At 43.3% G+C, this 17741-nt stretch overlaps 1 protein-coding gene across 1 annotated transcript; it reads right to left on the bottom strand.

The window, feature by feature from the left end:
* Nucleotides 1-4640: 4640 nt before the first annotated feature.
* Nucleotides 4641-16854, bottom strand: usp46 (ubiquitin specific peptidase 46). Its single transcript, XM_075484703.1, has 9 exons — nucleotides 16490-16854; nucleotides 12679-12759; nucleotides 12127-12340; nucleotides 10763-11001; nucleotides 10192-10268; nucleotides 10001-10084; nucleotides 9728-9925; nucleotides 8402-8480; nucleotides 4641-8291 (listed from the first exon to the last, which is right to left on the bottom strand). The coding sequence occupies exons 1-9, from the start codon at nucleotides 16523-16525 to the stop codon at nucleotides 8190-8192; spliced, it is 1110 nt and encodes a 369-aa protein (XP_075340818.1). The 5' UTR covers nucleotides 16526-16854; the 3' UTR covers nucleotides 4641-8189.
* Nucleotides 16855-17741: the final 887 nt, after the last annotated feature.

Below are 17741 nucleotides of genomic sequence, written 5' to 3'. Positions count from 1 at the left end.
GCCGTCTAAATATAAATCAGGTTCTAAAGATACTTCTAAAGCTGCTGTACTTGATGATACATCAGTGATAATAGTGGGAAGGACTCCATCAATCTTCTCTCTGATAGAAACAATTTTATTAATAAAGAAGCTCATGAAATCATCACTGCTGAGAGTTAAAGGAATAACTGGCTCAGCAGAGCTCGGACTCTTAGTCAGACTGGCTACAGTGCTGAAAAGAAACCTGGGATTATTCTTATTCTCTTCTATCAATGATGAATAATAAGCAGTTCTAGCTTTACGAAGGGCTTTCTTATACGTTATTAAACTATCTTTCCAGACTAACTGAGACTCTTCTAAATTAGAGGAACGCCACTGTCTCTCCAGCTTTCTTGCAGTCTGCTTTAAAGCACGCAGCTGTGAATTATACCAAGGAGCCAACCTCTTCTGACTGATTACCTTCCTTTTCAGAGGGGCAACATTGTCCAGTGCTGTACGCATTGAAACTATAGTGCTGTCAACAAGAGAGTCAAGTGCTGCTGGAGTAAAGTTTATGTAGTCGTCCTCTGTCATATCTGCACATGGCAGTGAAGAAAAGGATGATGGAATTAATTCTTTAAATCTGGTTACAGCATCCTCTGATAGACACCTTCTATACGTAAATTTCTTCTCAGAAACTGTATAGTCAAGTAATGTAAACTCAAAGGTTATCAGAAAATGGTCAGATAAGACAGGGTTATGAGGGAACACTGTTAACTGTTCACTCTCAATGCCATAAGTCAGCACAAGATCAAGGGTGTGATTAAGGCAGTGAGTCGGTCTGTGAACACTGAGAAAATCCAATAGAGTCTAATATAGAATTAAAGTTCATATTCAGGCTGTCATTTTCAACATCTACATGAATATTAAAGTCACCCACAACAATGACTTTATCTGTACTCAGCACTAACTGGGATAAAAACTCTGAGAATTCAGACAGAAACTCAGAATAAGGGCCAGGTGGACGATACACAACAACAAACACAAGAGGTTTCTGTGATTTCCACTTTGCGTGGGAAAAACTGAGAATCACAGATTCAAAAGAGCTCAAACTAATCTTGGGTCTGGGACTGATTAGTAACCCTGATCTGAAGATAGCTGCCACTCCTCCTCCTCTGCCTGTGGTTCGAGGAACGTGAACATTTAAACAGTCAGAGGGAGTTGCTTCATTAATGCTAACATGATCCTCCTGCTGCAGCCAGGTTTCTGTAAGACTAAATATATCAATATGATGATCACAAATCAACTCATTCACTAACAGAGACTTGGAAAGGAGAGATCTGATATTCAGCAAACCACATTTAATAGTTTGATGTTTTTGTTCAGTTAAAGTTTTTGTTTTAATAATTTCTTTTTGCACAAGAGGATTTGCTCCTTTTGTGTTAATCGATTGGGGGGGTAGCAGCAGGTGGGAAGCTGCAGAGAAGTGTGTAAATGGCTTTGATGAACTTGTCGTGGTTTACATATAAGATATGGAATCCTGATTTTTCAGGTGATTTTTTGGGGGAACTTTACATTTATATTGCAGACACAACAGTTGCAATTTAATTGTATGTTGTTCGTAGGTGTGACAACAAACTGGATATACAGTACGGTGATCTAAGAGATTATTAACTGATCACTAAAAAGGTTTCAGTTCTCACATTGGAGATGAAACACTGAGGATGCCGATAAGAAGGGACAGAGCAAACTCTACTTCTCCTGGAAGTTTAGATCCCTCAATGTTTGCAGCAAGATGTTGCATATCTTCCATAAGTCTGTGAAAGAGAGTTCAATTCTCTTTGCAGCCATCTATTGGGGCAGCAGCATCCGAGCCAGTGACTCAAAGAAACAGATAGAGAAAGAAAGCTGGCTCTGTGCTGGGGACTGCTCTGGGGGCACTGTAGGGGGATTGTGCAAAGAACAATGGTGCACAGGCTGTTGAACATAACAGACAACACAGAACACCCTCCACACAGCATATTGATCAAATAACGCTCCCTTCAGCCAGAGGCTTCCTCAGCTCCACTGCAATAAGAATTGTTACAGGTCATTTCTGCCAACAGCAGTAACTTCACATACTGACTCTTTCTCATGAATATTTGCATGTCTAATTAAATCTTCAGTCGTTCAATATACTGCAACATGATAAAATACAGTATGATAAATAAATCATTGCTCTGACATGATTGTTATTGAAATAACTCTTTTGGTTGAAGAATACTTCCAGAAAACATTTTCGGTGTACAAAGTTGACTCTGTCTTCCACAAGTGCAGATTGCAGCTGTATCATGCAGAGAGGCAGCCATATGTGAACATGATCCAGAAATGACACCTTTTTCAGCAAACTGTGCTCTGGGGGAATTGAAATTCTTGGTAATTCTTGCATTAGTGCTCATTAAACTGGCAACTTGCATATCTGGAACGACTCCATCAATCCAGATGACGTCTTTTCAGGGGAAGACCGTGCATATTTCAGCAAGATAATCCCAAACCAATTCATCTATTACAACATCATCACTTTAAAGAAGAAGACTGGACTGACCCGCCTGCAGTCCAGATCTTTCAGAACTGAATATGTTTGGTGCATCGTGAAATGCAAATTTTTGAGAAAGAAGACCCAGGAGCTTGAATCCTCCATCAGACAAAAATAGGAGACCATTGCTGTCCCAAAGGTCCAACAACTGGTGTCCTCAGTTCCCAGATGTTTATAAACTGGTGTTAAAAGAACAGGGGATGCTATACAGTGGTGAACATGCCCTTGTCCCAACTTTTTAAAAACACATAGCTGCCATCAAACTTTCAACATTTGACATGTTTTCTAAGTTCTTCTATGAATGAAATATTATTTTTTGGGAGGAGCTGCACGGTGGTGTGGGATTAGCCATGTGCCTTCACAGAAAAAAAGATTCCCAGTCCCGATCTTGGCCGGGCCGTTTGTGAGGAATGTGGAAGTTTCTTCCAGCGGACAAAAAACACGCATACTAGGTTAATTGGTCATTCTAAGGACTGAGTGTAAGCAAGTGTGGTTGTCAGTCTTTTTTGTCTCTGTCTATATTAGATTCTACTTGTAAAATTCAAGGAAATTCAACATATAAACTACATTTAAGTCAATTTGCTGCCCAGTCTCTGAGGCAATAAAGTAAATAAAAGCCATAACATTTTCATCCAACGTGTAGCACGTTGTGCTGAAAACCTGTTTTTGGTCTGGAGCAAAGAATTTAACTGTCATTGGAGCCAGACATCTAATTCTTCGAGTTATCTGCCGAGGACACATAATTCCAAAGACCTCGCCTTTGTATTTATTTTTATTGGAAAACTGCTATAATTTTCTTTTTGGACTGCTAAGCCTTTCATCCCGAGCGCCTGCCATCTAGGTCAAATGTGTGCACGGGCCTTCTGGATTCACATCCCGCCTATTGAGTCAAATTGCAAGCGATCCTGTGATGCACGTGTGGTTAAAGGAGACTTTTCAGCAACAAATAAAACACAAAGACCAAGTTGTCAGTGGTTAAAATAAACAAGTCACTCCCAAAAAAAGTCTGAATCACTGGCATTTAATCTGAAACCTCGAGATTCACCAAACCCTGAGGTTGAAAGTTGAATTTATTTATCATTTGCTTGATGTTTACCCTCATCGTAAAGGGATAGTTTGCCTCTTTTGACATGAAGCTGTATGACATCCCATACTAGCAATATCATTTATGAACATTTTCTTACCCTTCGCTGGGCTGTGTAGACCGTGCAGACCAAAGTGCAGAATGAGCAGCCCCCTGCTTCCGAGCAGCAAACACCGTAACAGGCGCGGCTGTCGGCAGGCGGCAGCACGCAGTGATACGAAGGGAGAGAAAATAGCGCCAAGCGATTGAGAGGTCTGACTTTTTCCTGGACAACGATTTTACTCTTTTGAACGCATATTGTTTTGAGAAGCAAAACGCTTTATTTTTTAAATCCCAGCCCACTAGCCGGACTACCTTCGCCAACACCAAAACGAGGCAAGCACGCAGCAGGGGGGGGGGGATGTTCATAAATGATATTGCTAGAATGGGATGTCATACAGCTTCATGTCAAAAGAGCCGAACTATCCCTTTAAGGCAACCTCACAAGGAGGATGAAATCAAAATCACCACCAATATTACTGTTCAGAAGTTTGGACACGATTACCCATTTATTCTTCATGAGCATGTGTGTCCAAACACTAAAATGTTACTGTGTGCCAAAAGAACTAATACGTTTCATGAGATTCAATACACGGTAGCGTTGCAGTGCATAAGCAGTGTGTGGTGTTACCTTGCTCTTAATGTGTCAGCATGCTAACATAGTAGAAAATAAGAAAGCCAATAGTTGTCCAAGTATTTAACCTCAACCCACAACTATCCTGCGTCTGTTATTTCAAACCATCCTGGCGTAACAGAAATGTCTTTCAAAATGAACTGCAGTTCAAAACCACAACAGTGAACTTCATGGCGGCTGCTTATAAAAAGCCAGCAGCTCAGATCGTTGGGCTTTCCTGAATATATGTGAAAGTTTCATGGTAATCCATCCAGTTTTGGTTGTAGTACTTTGATCTGGATCAAGTGTTGGATTGATCAGATGACAGGGGTGCAGAGCGCGAAAAAAAAAAAAACTAGTTCTACACAAAGCCATTTGATAGTCATTTTATTGAACAGGAGAAAAAAACTCAACATGAGTGTGTTAGGCTGTGGTTCGTCATGTTAAAGCGTCGAAGATCACTAATAAAGTGCACTTGCAATAAACCACCGACTGGAGACTCGGAGTCGTCTCCTCTTTGCCCCACAGAGGCTCGGTCAGGTCCAAGCTGGTGCAGGAGGCTCTGCACCTGAGCTCTCTCTGGTGGAGCACCACAGGGGCCGGACACGTAGGAGCAAGTGCAACGACTGAGTATCTCAGTGAGGGCGAGTGCATAAGTGTTAATGGAAGATCGGTGCATTTAAGAGTCTCTTTCTTCTCACGTCTCCCACTGCTCCTGCCACTACTTTCTTCTCTGGCATGGTTGAAACTAGTCATAACAACAAGGTGACAGATGGTGGTGTCTGTATAATTGGCTCACTGATTATGTAGTTGTGATTGTGAAACGAAATTTCTTCATCAACGGTCAGTGTTAGGCTAAAATTGTTGCCAAGGGAGTCTTTACATTTAAGAGCTTCACTTTAAAAAAATATTTTCCTATTTCCTGAAGTGTTTCTCTACATAAGATTTATGTACAGTTGTATCTTTAAAAAGAAAATAATGTTCTGTCAGAGACTGTTGCAAAGTCAGCATTGAATCCAGTTTGGCACATTTTCCTCGCAACTTCATCCAGTCACAGACAGCAAGAACAGAGAGCAGAACAAGTGCATTCAACACGTCGAACTTCCCTATTCACCTTCAAGTCTGCCCTTCCTATATAGACACACATACAAACTAACCTAACAAATAATCCTACTCCTACCCCTTATTTATGATGAGATGTGTTTGAAATGGTCATTTTCTCTGATGTGCAGCGGTTAGGAATGTTACTCGGATGAAAACACGTTGTTTGATGTTGTGCTGCTCTACAGGGGAAAAAAAAAAAAAAAAAAAACGCCCCCCAAAAAAACCCTTGGGTGGAAAATCTACAGTACAAAGGATATCGAGTTAACAAGGGAGTTTGAGTTTAAACTGTGGGATTTCAGGATTCCAGTGTGCTACAAATGAAACACCTCTCACAATATCAAAGTCAGAGAAAATGACTGAGATGTAGGTCAATGTAGGAATAGGAGAAAAAAAACTGACAAAGCCATGTACGGTTGCAAAAAAAGATTCAATCGTGGTAAAAATAAAGTAAGTACAGCCTCTTTCAGTTGTAAGGTTTCATGTGTCACGGCGCAGTAAAAATCAACTATTCCTTTCCGGGTCTTGAAATCCGGTAAATACCACCCGAGATGAACAACACAACATATTACACTGTGTCATTATTTAACAAAAACTAAGCCATAATGCAGAAGCAGAGTGCGGAAAACGCCACTAAGAGTCATAAAGTCGGCCTTTATTGCTTCCATAAGAATTAAGAAGGGAAGTAGCAGTCATGTGCTGCTAATCGAATGCATTTCTCTTTAAAAGCAATCTGGAGCCTTCAGGTAAGTGTTTCCACAATGCCAAGGAGGAAAGACACCAGCAATGACCTTAGAGAAGAAATTGTTGATGCCCATTAATCTGGGAAGAGTTAAAAGGCCATTTCCAAACAAACTGTGTCTGGAGTCCATCATTCTATTTTAAGAAAAGATTCACAAGTAAAGAATATTCAAGACAGCTGTCAATCCTTCCAGGAGTGGACATCCCAGCAAGTCCCCCCCAAGTTAACTGTGCAATGCTCAGAGAAAGAGCAACAAATAAAAAAAAATTTAAATCGAGAGCTACACCTCAGACTTCACAGATCTCAGTTAGCAAGGTAAATGTTACAGTTAATGACAGAACAATTAGAAGTTGGAGGACAAAACCTCTTCTCTCTTAAAGGAAGAAAAAAAAACATGGCGGTTCAGATTTGAAAAGTTTCATCTGAACAAACCCCAAGACTTCTGGACAGACGCGACCAAAGTGGAGATGTTTGGTCGTAATGCACAGCCCCCACAGCACATCAGCACAGACACCTTATACCAACTATCAAGCACGGTGGTGGAGGTCCGATGATGTGGGCTTGTTTTGCAGCTACACGGCCAAAAGAACAAAGGTGTTGCAATGGTCCAGTCAAAGTCCAGACCTCCATGTGATCGAAAGGCTGTGGTGGGACCGTAAGAGAGCTGTGCATCAACGAATGCTGCAAACTTCAGTGAACTGAGGCAACGTCGCGATGAAGGGGAAGTAGACCTTACAACGTAATACAGAAAACTATTACTTCAAGTTATTTTAGTTCAGTTTTTGCTGCTAATATTCAGTGTTTTATGTGTTCATCTGAGGTGGCATTTACCTCAGTTTATGACCCGATATTTAAAACCTTAAAACTGAAAGAGTGCACCTTCTTCTTCACGAGTGTACGCTGTAGTGTCTCTTGCTTGTGGTTACCATGGCCACACAGCACTGGGAAAACATCAGTGGCCGCTGATAATCAAATTCACAGATACCGATCTAATCAGGAAACTCCACTTTGGATAGCTTCACTGCATATTGCACTATTTCCACTTTTTCGTATCAATTAAAATATTAGGCAGTTGTGGGATGTTTGCCTCTCACATCATATTAAACTTTTATCCTTATATTTAATATGTGTGCTACAAGGTGATTTAGGTGTCTTATAAAGTTGTGTATTATGTACACGATGTCCTTCATATTGGGAGTTTAGACGGCATTTTACACATACCTTCATTATCTATCATTCAGCATTAAAAAATAACAGTAATAAATATTTTCCTTCTGAATAAAAATATAAAGATTCAGCCGATTCAAGAGCTCAAGCTGCCGGATTTGTGTGTGTAGTGTTGAGAGATTGCAGCTTGATTAGATAGTGTTAAAAGTTCCAATCATATCAGGTCAAACTAACATTTTACATTTCAGGTAGTTTCTAATTTGGGAGTTCTCTCTGATTATTGTTCAGATATTGCTTCAAACCCTTGAGAAATGCATGAAATCTCTCTATGCATAATATACAGTGTTTGTCTCCAAGTTCGCATCCTTTAGGGACATGAAAACGACAAAAGACTGGACAGTGATGGGGAAAATAGCCCTAATGAAAAGGATCATGACTGGGTGGCACATCATGGAAGAAGACCTTATGTACACATAACTGATATCGTACAATTCTCGACAACTGTCTTGTTTGTGCACCAGACGCTCCAGCTCATCGGTTTCCTGGCAGAGACGTACCTCTGCGGCTTTCTCCCAGCAGCAACATCAAGCATCTGCTTGATTCCTTTTTTTTCTCTTTCTTTTCTATCATGCTGTTGAGCATTTTTGCTTTTGTTTTAAAGTGCAGTCCAAATGCAGGTGACTAAAAGACAAGAGTCAAATTACACAGAGAAAGAGAAAAAGAGATGACGCACAGGTAAAACCCAGAGGATGAGGTCAGGGCAGAGGATTGGCACATATGTCAGAGAGGAGGAGCGGGGGGGGAGGTTGAGATGGCAGGAGTCTGAGCCTGTTGAAGCACGCTGAAGGTAAAAGAAAAAGGTCTTTCCTCCTATTCAGACCTCTCCCACGTCACTGACCCAGCTTCAGTGTCACTCCCTGGACTGGTAGAAGAGGATGTATCCCGACTCAGAGTTCTTGGAAATGTCTGAGGTAAGGCCGTAAAACTCCTCGATGGCCTGGGCGTCGATTTTCTGCACAACAAGAGGTAAGATGAGCTTTACTGATAATGCCAGTAATACAGGATGGATAAATAGATGAGTCAAAAAACATTGGGCTGACCAAGCTTGGTCGAACGACCCACCTCCACAATGTCATCATCAAACAGCAGCCAGAAGCCATGACTCTTCACTATGGTGATGTAATGACCTCTATTTGGGCCACTGGGGGAGACAAGACACAAATAATGACTATTGTACAGATGTTTCCATCTACTGGCTCCCACGCACTACCTGCTCTCTCTGTGCGAAAGAAACCCAGTTTGCATAAATATACATATAGTCAACAGCATATTCAGTCTTGAGAATTAGCATCACAGTTTGCCAAAAAAAAAAACAAAAAAAACATTCGTACACCACGCTAGTCGTCATTTTGAGCAGTAATGCAGAAACTCCTTGATAAAAAGAAGAAAACTATACCAACCTTGTAACTGAGCCTGAGCCTTGCCTTTTCGGCAGTAAATTAGTAAATTGTCTCGAGTGACATTAAAGGCTCAAGTCTATATGGGAAAAGGAGCGGAGTTTGTACAAAAATGTTTCATGGTGGTGTCATCAGGAGAGAGCTCAGAGAACAGAGACGGGCTCAGATAGGGACAGTCAGAAAGAGGCAGATTTTTAGGTCAGGTTGTTGATCTTTATTCAGTGTTAGGAAAGTAAAATAAGGAATCAGTATTAGGAAATATGGAGCATGTTCATATTCAAAATTGTAAAAACCTACAAACAGCAGTCTTGTGGCGCTTTTCCACTACCTCTACATGGCTCGGTTTAGTTGTGTTTCCATTACAAACGAGTATACTTCGTGCCTCCTCAACGTGGCCGGGGTCGTCGTAACACGGCTGCGCGTGTTGCTGCTCACCCTGTGGCTTTTTGTCACACAGAAGGCAAGAGAAGAGAGCCAGATAAGACTCCTGGCCGCCAGACAAAACAGTATTGAAAAGTACTGGAGAGTTTTGTTACGAGCTTCAAAAAGACGACGTTTGGAGGTAAGCTAACGGTTGCTAACGCTAGCTTTTATTATCCACGTTATGACGCTTCCAGTGACGACACTCCTCGCCCAATCAGTGGAAGGCAGTCGGCTGATGTCACGCTTTAGTAACGCTTCAGCCCGCTTGGAACCAGGGCTGGGGTGATACGGAAAATTGTCCCGGTTGCAGGTATGGCGTGCTAGTGGAAACACGCAATAGCGTGCCGAGCCGAGCCGAAGCGAGCTAGTGGAAAAGCGCCATTAAAGACTTCAAATGACAGTAAAGAAACAGAGGCACATCAACTGGTGATAAATCTTTCTGGTTACCACCCATGAAATGTTGGCTGAAATCAACTAATTTAAACAAATTTCGCCAGAGGAGGCCTCTGGCTCATTAGCTGTATACACCCCCCGGCTGAATAAAGTGCGACTGCTCTGTTTACTGTACCTTCCACAGTGTACCACCACCGCCACGAGATCGTACATACGATCCAGGTTGACCGCATCCCCAGAGGTGTTGAACAGGCGCAGCTCCAGGGGAAACACCACCCGGTAGGACAGTTTGGTGTAGCGATGCAGCTGCTCCATGTACTTGAACCTCTTGAGGTGTAGTGCCAGGATCATCGGGAGCTTCTTAACGCGCATCCTGCAGAGAACACACGCATGCTTGGAAAAAACGCCTTTTTACGCAGCTGCCGTGAAATTTCTGCCGTGCACTGACCGTTTCTGTGCTTCTTGCTTGCTGCAGCATGTTTCACAGTAGTATTTGTATTCACTGCAGAGAGTCTCTGTGTTGCTGAAGTCCCTGGAGAGAAGAGCATGCCACAGGAGGCTCAAAGGTTTAATCACACCAAAGGGAATATGGCAGCCTTTTTTTGGGCTGTGACTCATTGTATAATCAACTAGAACTACCTGAGACAGTGTGTTATTGATGTGTTCTGCTCCACATCCACAGAAAGATCCAGAAAGTCCTCGTCTTTGCTGCTTACCTAGAAGACAGCAGGAGGGACGCCCATGTTACTCAGACGTCAGTTTCTTTGAATCAGTCAGAGAAAATAAGCCTGCTGTGCTGCCACAGAACAATCACACGCCCACAATTACAAATACACGTAAATCCACGCCGCCGGTCTTTGAAATGCTTATTTGACTGAGGAGCTTTTGTCTTCGCACAGTGCAGCGTCTTGGGTGTTTACAGGGGTAGTTCAGGGCAACCCGCCCCACTCCTCATCATCTGAGTCGTGAGGACAAAGCCTGAAGCAGCGCTGACGTACGTTGGGTGGTCGGCATACGTCAAGACTACTGACCACCCAAATATACCTTGCATGCGTCTTTCTAATCCCTTTTTTTTTTTTTTTTTTTTTAATTCAGGGCAGGCCTCTTATTCAAGTGACATAGGGAGTGGCAAAACTGTCGAAAGACGAAGGCAAAAGAAAAAAAAACCCACAACCTGTCTAGACAAACAAAGAAGCGAAACATCACACACCGTTTCACAGTTGAGGCAACGCGTCTCATTGGTCAGTGTGCCTTGGAAGATATCGTGCACCCATGTGGGTTCTGGCTTGTTCTCCATCTCGCTCTCAGTGTTGACGGCGGTACCGTTGTTCTTGAGACGGCCGTTCTGCTTCTCCTGCTTCTTCTCCTCCTGCAGGATATCTGCCACCGTGTTCAGCAGGTAGTTGAGGAATTCGTGGGCATCCTGTTGCATGTAGTTGTCGAACAGATCTGGAGGGATAAAAACAGAATTGCAGAACACTCAATGATGGGGACGTTCCGATGTATAAAAACTTAGGATTCATGTGCCCATTTTGTTTAATAGTCTTGGGTGCATTATTTTTTTAGAAAAAAGCTAACTGGTTCCATCTATCTTATGCCAAGCTAACTCTGCTTTCCATTAGAACTTGGAAGTTTTCATTTCCAAGTTCCAAGTGGTGAATAATCAACTGCAGCACCCCTTGAAGTTGGATTTCTGAGTTGGAAAGTTCGAGTAACCTCACCAGCCCTGACCTCAAAATCCAAAATGGCCGAATTTAAAAAATGCTTTTTTAAACAAACATTTACTCTAATTTAGTTTATTTACTTTTTTTAATCACTTCAATCGTTCTTATAGAAATTCAAACAGTATTTTCCATAATAGCGGGGAGGAGACATGCTCAGGTGTAATCAGTAATGTTAACGTTTGCTTGGCACCACATAGGACGCCGGTGGTTTGATTTCTGTGACCGGCTCCAACTGTGTTTGTCTTGCTTTGAAAAAAAAAAAAAAAAAAGATTTTTAGTCCAGGGTCCACAGCGATCACGTGAATACTCTTTGCTGTGATTAAAAACATCCCAGCGCGCTCCCGTTTTGACAGTTTTGTATGTGAAGGGTGAAAACTGAGAAGCTGTGGTGGTGGGAAGGGAAAAAAAAAAAAAACATCCAGAGATGAGGCAGCTGACCAAAGCTGGCTCCCAACAGAGATCACATTGTTCAGTCACATAAAGAGTTTCCTCAATATGGAGAGCAGAGAACAGCCGGCCTTTCTGTCAGCCCTGCTCTGAATGACCTTACCGCGAACGTGCACCTGGCCCTTCACCTCAAACAATCACTGCATCAAAGCCAACACTGCTGCTAACATACAAAACAAAACCACGGGTATCAGCGCATGTGCAACATCCACAGAACGGAGTCGGTGAAAACCAGAATAGACGAGTTCAGCATAATCCAACACCACACCACATACACAAAAACTCACCAACAATGGCTCTCCTAAATACACACAAGGCCCTGGACCTGCTGAAACAAAGTGGAGCGCACCACTTGTCCGCCTAATTTACTGCCCTTGCTTTTGATCAGATGGTGCCAGCTCACCGTTCTCCTTCCGCAGCCGGGAGATGAACTTCTTGGGTGGGATGACACCCACTTTCTTCTTCTGCGTGGCGATGGAGTGGAAGAGGTCAGCCAGGCATGTGAGCAGGTTCTCCTTCTTCTTCTGCTGGGCTTTGTAGGCCAGAACGTTCTCCCGGAAAGGCCGGCAGAAGTAGAGAGCCTGCAGCACTGAGTTACAGTAGCATGTGTTTCCGAACTGAGGAGGGAAGCAACACACAAAGAGAGAATTAAAACCTGGGATATCATCTAAGATGGGCTGTTGAATCTTGTGGAAAAATGCCACAGTGCCCTCTTTTTGTGTTGATCTACTGGAAGGACGCAGTGCCTGAGGTGATGAGTGATTTGTGTGTTTACGGCACATTAAAGAAGCAGAACATCCCCTGACTCACAAACAGCACCGTCACCTTCACCGCCAGCTGTCCAGAGGTGGACATGACTCACCTCTGGTCCCGTGGCGCTTTGTTTTGAAAAATGACACCGGTGTTGTTTGGCAATGACTGTTGTTAATGCACAAGAGGATTTAGTGCTACTCACATTGACCAATCCAAAGTAGTGTTCATTGATTGGGAATTGCTCCGGGCCGATGTCTTTCTCCAGAGCGGAGGCATTGGTGCCCTGCGAGAACAAAACAGGAGACACGTTGTCAGGATCGTCACCATCAACTCATGTGCTGGAGCACTTCACTCATTTGTGTTTATGCAGAGTTAGATTAAAGCCTCGTCCGTTTGGCCAATGCCTTTGTACCCAAATGCAGTCGAAGAGCATTAAACAGCTGGCTAAGCTTTAAAGCCGCAGCAGTGACATGAGATTCTTTCTAATACAGTCTGACTGATATAAAAATGATCCTCTCTGCTCAAGTTTGGAAGTATCAGCTTGCCACAAATTGTACAAAATAATATTGTGTCAATGTAGGAAATGGATATGGTCCAAAAAAGGTAGAGCCATGTTAAAAGTGAGGAGCCTTTCTCTCCTGATTGCGGAGCAGAGAGCACTAATCTTTCGCTTGTCAGGGCTCAAACATGCGCATCTTTGTTGAGTGAACGCAGGGGACAATTAGATGCGGAAAGGCCTTGACGTTTTAATGGCAGCCATTTCTGCCTGTCAAAGCACACTCTGAATAACCCTTTTGTCTGATTAACTGCTTCCACTCCCAGATGCTGCCGAACATTTGCAGGTTTGTGCACTGCGCAAACACTTAGCCGTGGCAAACGCTGGGAAAATGTAACTCAATAGGACCTGAAATTTTGGAAAAAATAATCTTGATCCAACCTGTGTGAGGGACTGATGGAATGCAACAACGACTGACTCTTGAAGCCACATTTAGGTGTTTGAGCCCCTCAATATCAGCAGCAGGCGGCGGCATTGTTGCCCCAACACCTTCACTGCGTCACTGTGTCACTGTGCGCTTTGCTTTATGATTATTGCCTGGTGTTCTAAATGTTTTCTATTTGCTTTGACATGATAGCGTGTCTAATATATTACATGAAGTAAAAAGTGATGCAGTTTTATGTTTAAAAAAAAAAAAATCCAGAATGATTAAAATGAAGCTCCTCTGAGTTCACACATTTCTCTCATGGTTTGCCTCCCACAAACAGGCGCATATCAACCTTTAGCCCTGTTCACTTCACACCCGCCATTAACACACAGTAAGTTTCTGGGATAACGATGATTCTCCACAATCGACCTGAGTGACTGGAGCTTCACATGCAAATAAAGAGACGCATCATTATTGTTTGCAAGGCCCAAATTCCCACGTGGCTCCAGTTTTGCAAACCAGCATCCTCCTGCCTGGTAGAAGAATCGACCCATTAGCCACAATTTATCATCAAGAACACGTGTGCTGGGATTTCTCACCAGGAGGTATGAGGCATGTCATCTGAGTGGGCGGTCATTGAGTGTGACCCAGGACACATTAGGGTTCACGCTACTGAAAGTGGCTTTATACAGCCCAGGATACACAGACACAGAAAGGTTGCATACACTGCTAACTTGAACAACGATTAAAGCTCAACTTGGCTTTTTAACGGGACCACCGTCCTTGTATACACGCACCGGGCCAGAATCGAGTTATTAATCGAAGCGTGTGCGATGCCGTGGCGCGGTGGACTGTGAAAGAAAAGATTTGAGACATTCTGCTGCTTCTAACTTTCTCTGTGGGGGGGGGGGAATCACCGTACGTGTAGTGCTGAATTCACTGCAGACACAGTCTTTAAAGCTGCAGTCTGCAAGATTTGTTGTTGTCATACGTAAAGTCCTACTTTTTGGCATTTTAAGAGTTTACATGATCTATCAGAACGCTTGAAGTTGAAAACGGGGACCTCCGTAGTCGCAAAATGCAAGAAATGCTTATTTTTTAACCGAAAAATAAAAAGTTATTCAACTTCCTGTCCCGCCCCTTCAAAACACATGAGAACTCGTGCACGTAGACGTGCACGCCAGATGCGCCTACACGACTCCTCATTCATCAACTCACCTGTCATTTGCGATCATGGAAGACACAGTAAGTAGACTAGCCCGTAATGAAGTTCAATAGTCTAGATAAATAAGCGTGGGGACGAGCCTACCTTGTATTGCGCGTGCACAATCGGTGATTGACAGGCAGCAGAGCCCAGCTCGTAACCTGATTGGTTACCTTTTACCGGTCCGGTCTGCAATTTTGTAAACAAACCTGCTGGCTTTGGAGGGACCTAGCGGGACATATAGGGGACCTAGAGAACTCTTTTTTTTTTGTATTGGGGTATTTAATGTACTACTTTCAGAATCCCCGGACAGTTCCAGGCATTATGCTTGAAAAAGAGTTGCAGACTGCAGCTTTAAGTTACCTGAATGGTGACTATTTTTTTTTTCCCACAGATGATGCTATTTTTATGAAAACAAACATTCAGCTGTATGAAATATGCTCATACACTTTACTGTTTATACAAAAAGATGCTGAAAGATCACCTTCGAAGCATGTGCAGAGCATTTGAGCCTGGTTGAGCGTTTACATACAGGGCCGATTGGATCCCCAATCGTTTTATCTTGATTAATTTGATTTTGTATGATTTCAGTTGGACGAACATGTTTATATTCATGTCTTTACATGCAGTTCTGGTTGGACTAACACAATAATTCAGTTTCCTAGAATAAGGAGCCTTTTTTAAAAACTTGAATGATTCACAACGCAGTCGGTGTTTAACTGAAAACTTTTGAAAAAGCAGCCAGTGTCATTAGAGAAATTTGAAAGACCTCCAGAAAGCCCAGAGAACTAGTGCTCAAGGTCACTTTAAAAGATTACTCGAAAGTTTTTTGCAAGCAAAAGATAAAGAAATGAGGAGTGAGCTTAAGACTTTTGCACATGCACTTCAATAAATCAAGACGCATTGTATGTTAATACCAGTGCAGGGCTTTTGTATCTGAGATTAATGCATTTATGCACATTTCTTTGCATTATTATATGTGAGTGCACGATTAGATAATGGTGGAGTTACAACGATTTGCCAACAAAGGAATTAAGTGGCCGCCACTCAGAGAAGAGTATTTTGTGTCATCTTGTGACTTTGGAGTTTTTGGGTTTTGTTTTAGAAAATTATAGCACACTTCTTGCTAGTTTCAGACCATTGTGGAAAAATGTTCATGGTTTCAACTACTGACACTTCCCATACAGTAAAACAAACAGCTGTCACTGATGCGTCCTTTCAGCTTCAACATGGTGTAAAAGCCCAACTGAGTGGTGTTTGACTGAAAGGCCCATCTTAGTAATAAATCCACTTAATGCACACTGTAGGCATGCAGTGCGGAGCACTAAAGCAGCCCTCACAGAAGACTAACACTGCGGGCTTTTGACATCAGTGTCCTGTCTAAATAAAGCAAAGGCCACCGGCATTAACACAGGCGGTTAAATCTGTTCTTTCCCACTCTTCACTGACCCTGGACACAATGTAAACACAGATTAGTGCAGATTCCTGCTCTGCAGCAGCACCACATTACGCAACCATGACAAGCTGTCAGGGGCAAGGCGCCGCTTCGTTCCCCTGTCAATCTCAGGTGACAGCTGAACAAATAGCTCATTGTGTCGCGCCGTCAGGCTGCAGCACAGTAAGCTGATGGCGGGGGACAGCATAGCGCTCCCATCCGACGGCCTGGGCCCTTCTGTGCACACACTGTTTAAAGTGGGTAGTGATGAGCTCGCTGTGCATCTTCCGGGCGCAGGTGGGAGGCGATATAACCATGAACATTATCACCGCGCGCGCGCGCGCACACACACACACACACACACACACACACACACACACACACACAACAGGTTCAACACAGCGGCTGCAGGCAAATCAATACCAACGCGGAAAACCAGAGAGTTACTCACCATATTACAAATGGAGGCGATGTTTCTGACAGTCATTTAGTTTACAGTGTCCCCCTCACCGCCATCTTTATAAAATAAACAGAGCAAGGCCGACGCTGAGAAATGAAGTTAATTCGCAAGCCACAGCTGGAGGCCGGACTGCAACCCCGGGCGCCAGAGAGCGGGCAGAGAGACAGCACCGTGCAGCCGGGCCAGCGCGGAGCCGAGGGTCCCACTGCGCTCAGCGTCGACACGCTTTCATCCTCGCGCACATGTCGAAAACACCACAGCTGGGAAATGTCAGTGCATGAGGGAAATGTGGACTGACCAAGTTGCAGGGGGCAGGTTGCTAGCAACGACCAGGAAACAGTCCTGCTGTGTGAGGAAGCGGCTTGGTCCCGCCCACTGGAGGAGAGGTCCAAAGGTGATTGGCCCACATTTAGCCATTTGATTGACAGGAATATATGGCCACACACAGACCTGCACGGGGAGGTTTAACTGAGCTGCAACCAATCATCCTGAAGTACTTGAACCAATGGATTCAGGGAGATGTGGTCTAATTTGAAGGATATTGTAGTTTTTTTTTTTTTTTAATCGAAGCCCATTTTCTGCCAGTGCGATGGGAGGGGGGAAACATATAATCCACGCAAAATTCAGATTTAGTGTTTTAACATTTACATAGTATTTCAAACTCATTGGAAACTAATTTTCTGACTAAGTATCTAAAACAAATGAGATCAAAATTTCTGACACTATCTTAATAATTTGATGCAAAAGTGCAAAGGAATCTTGGTCACCTCTAGGAAAAATACCTACAGGGGGGAAATATGCCAGAAGTCGTGTTGTTGGGAGCAAAGTCAAAATTTGGACAATAAAGTTGGTACATTGTTTCAAGAGTGAAGTTGTAACGCTTAAAGCCTGGTTTAAGCCTGGTTTATAGTCGGTAACGCAAGACGCAACGCAAGACGCAAGACGCAACGCAAGCCCTTGCGCGGTTGCAAGCCCCCCCTTGCGTGCTTGCGTGTGTCACCTCAATTTTCTAAACTTTACGCAAGACGCAAGCACAAGCCACTGGCTGTGGTCGAAACCGCCTACTACTTGAAAACGGCACTCATCGATCTGACAGTATGCAGAGCGTTTACACACAGTGCACTTCACTCCTGTCCGAGCCCAAATCAGCCAGCCTGAAAAGCTGATTTCCCTTAAGCTATAAACTCTGTAAATATATAACTTTAGCAACATTTGAAACATTTTCAGGCGAGAAAGTAGTCGT

The sequence above is a fragment of the Odontesthes bonariensis genome, chromosome 15, assembly GCF_027942865.1.
Source record: "Odontesthes bonariensis isolate fOdoBon6 chromosome 15, fOdoBon6.hap1, whole genome shotgun sequence".
NCBI classification, from domain to species: domain Eukaryota; kingdom Metazoa; phylum Chordata; class Actinopteri; order Atheriniformes; family Atherinopsidae; genus Odontesthes; species Odontesthes bonariensis.
The sequence above is the reverse complement of the archived record's forward strand: the minus strand, read 5'-3'. Positions and strand labels throughout refer to the sequence as shown.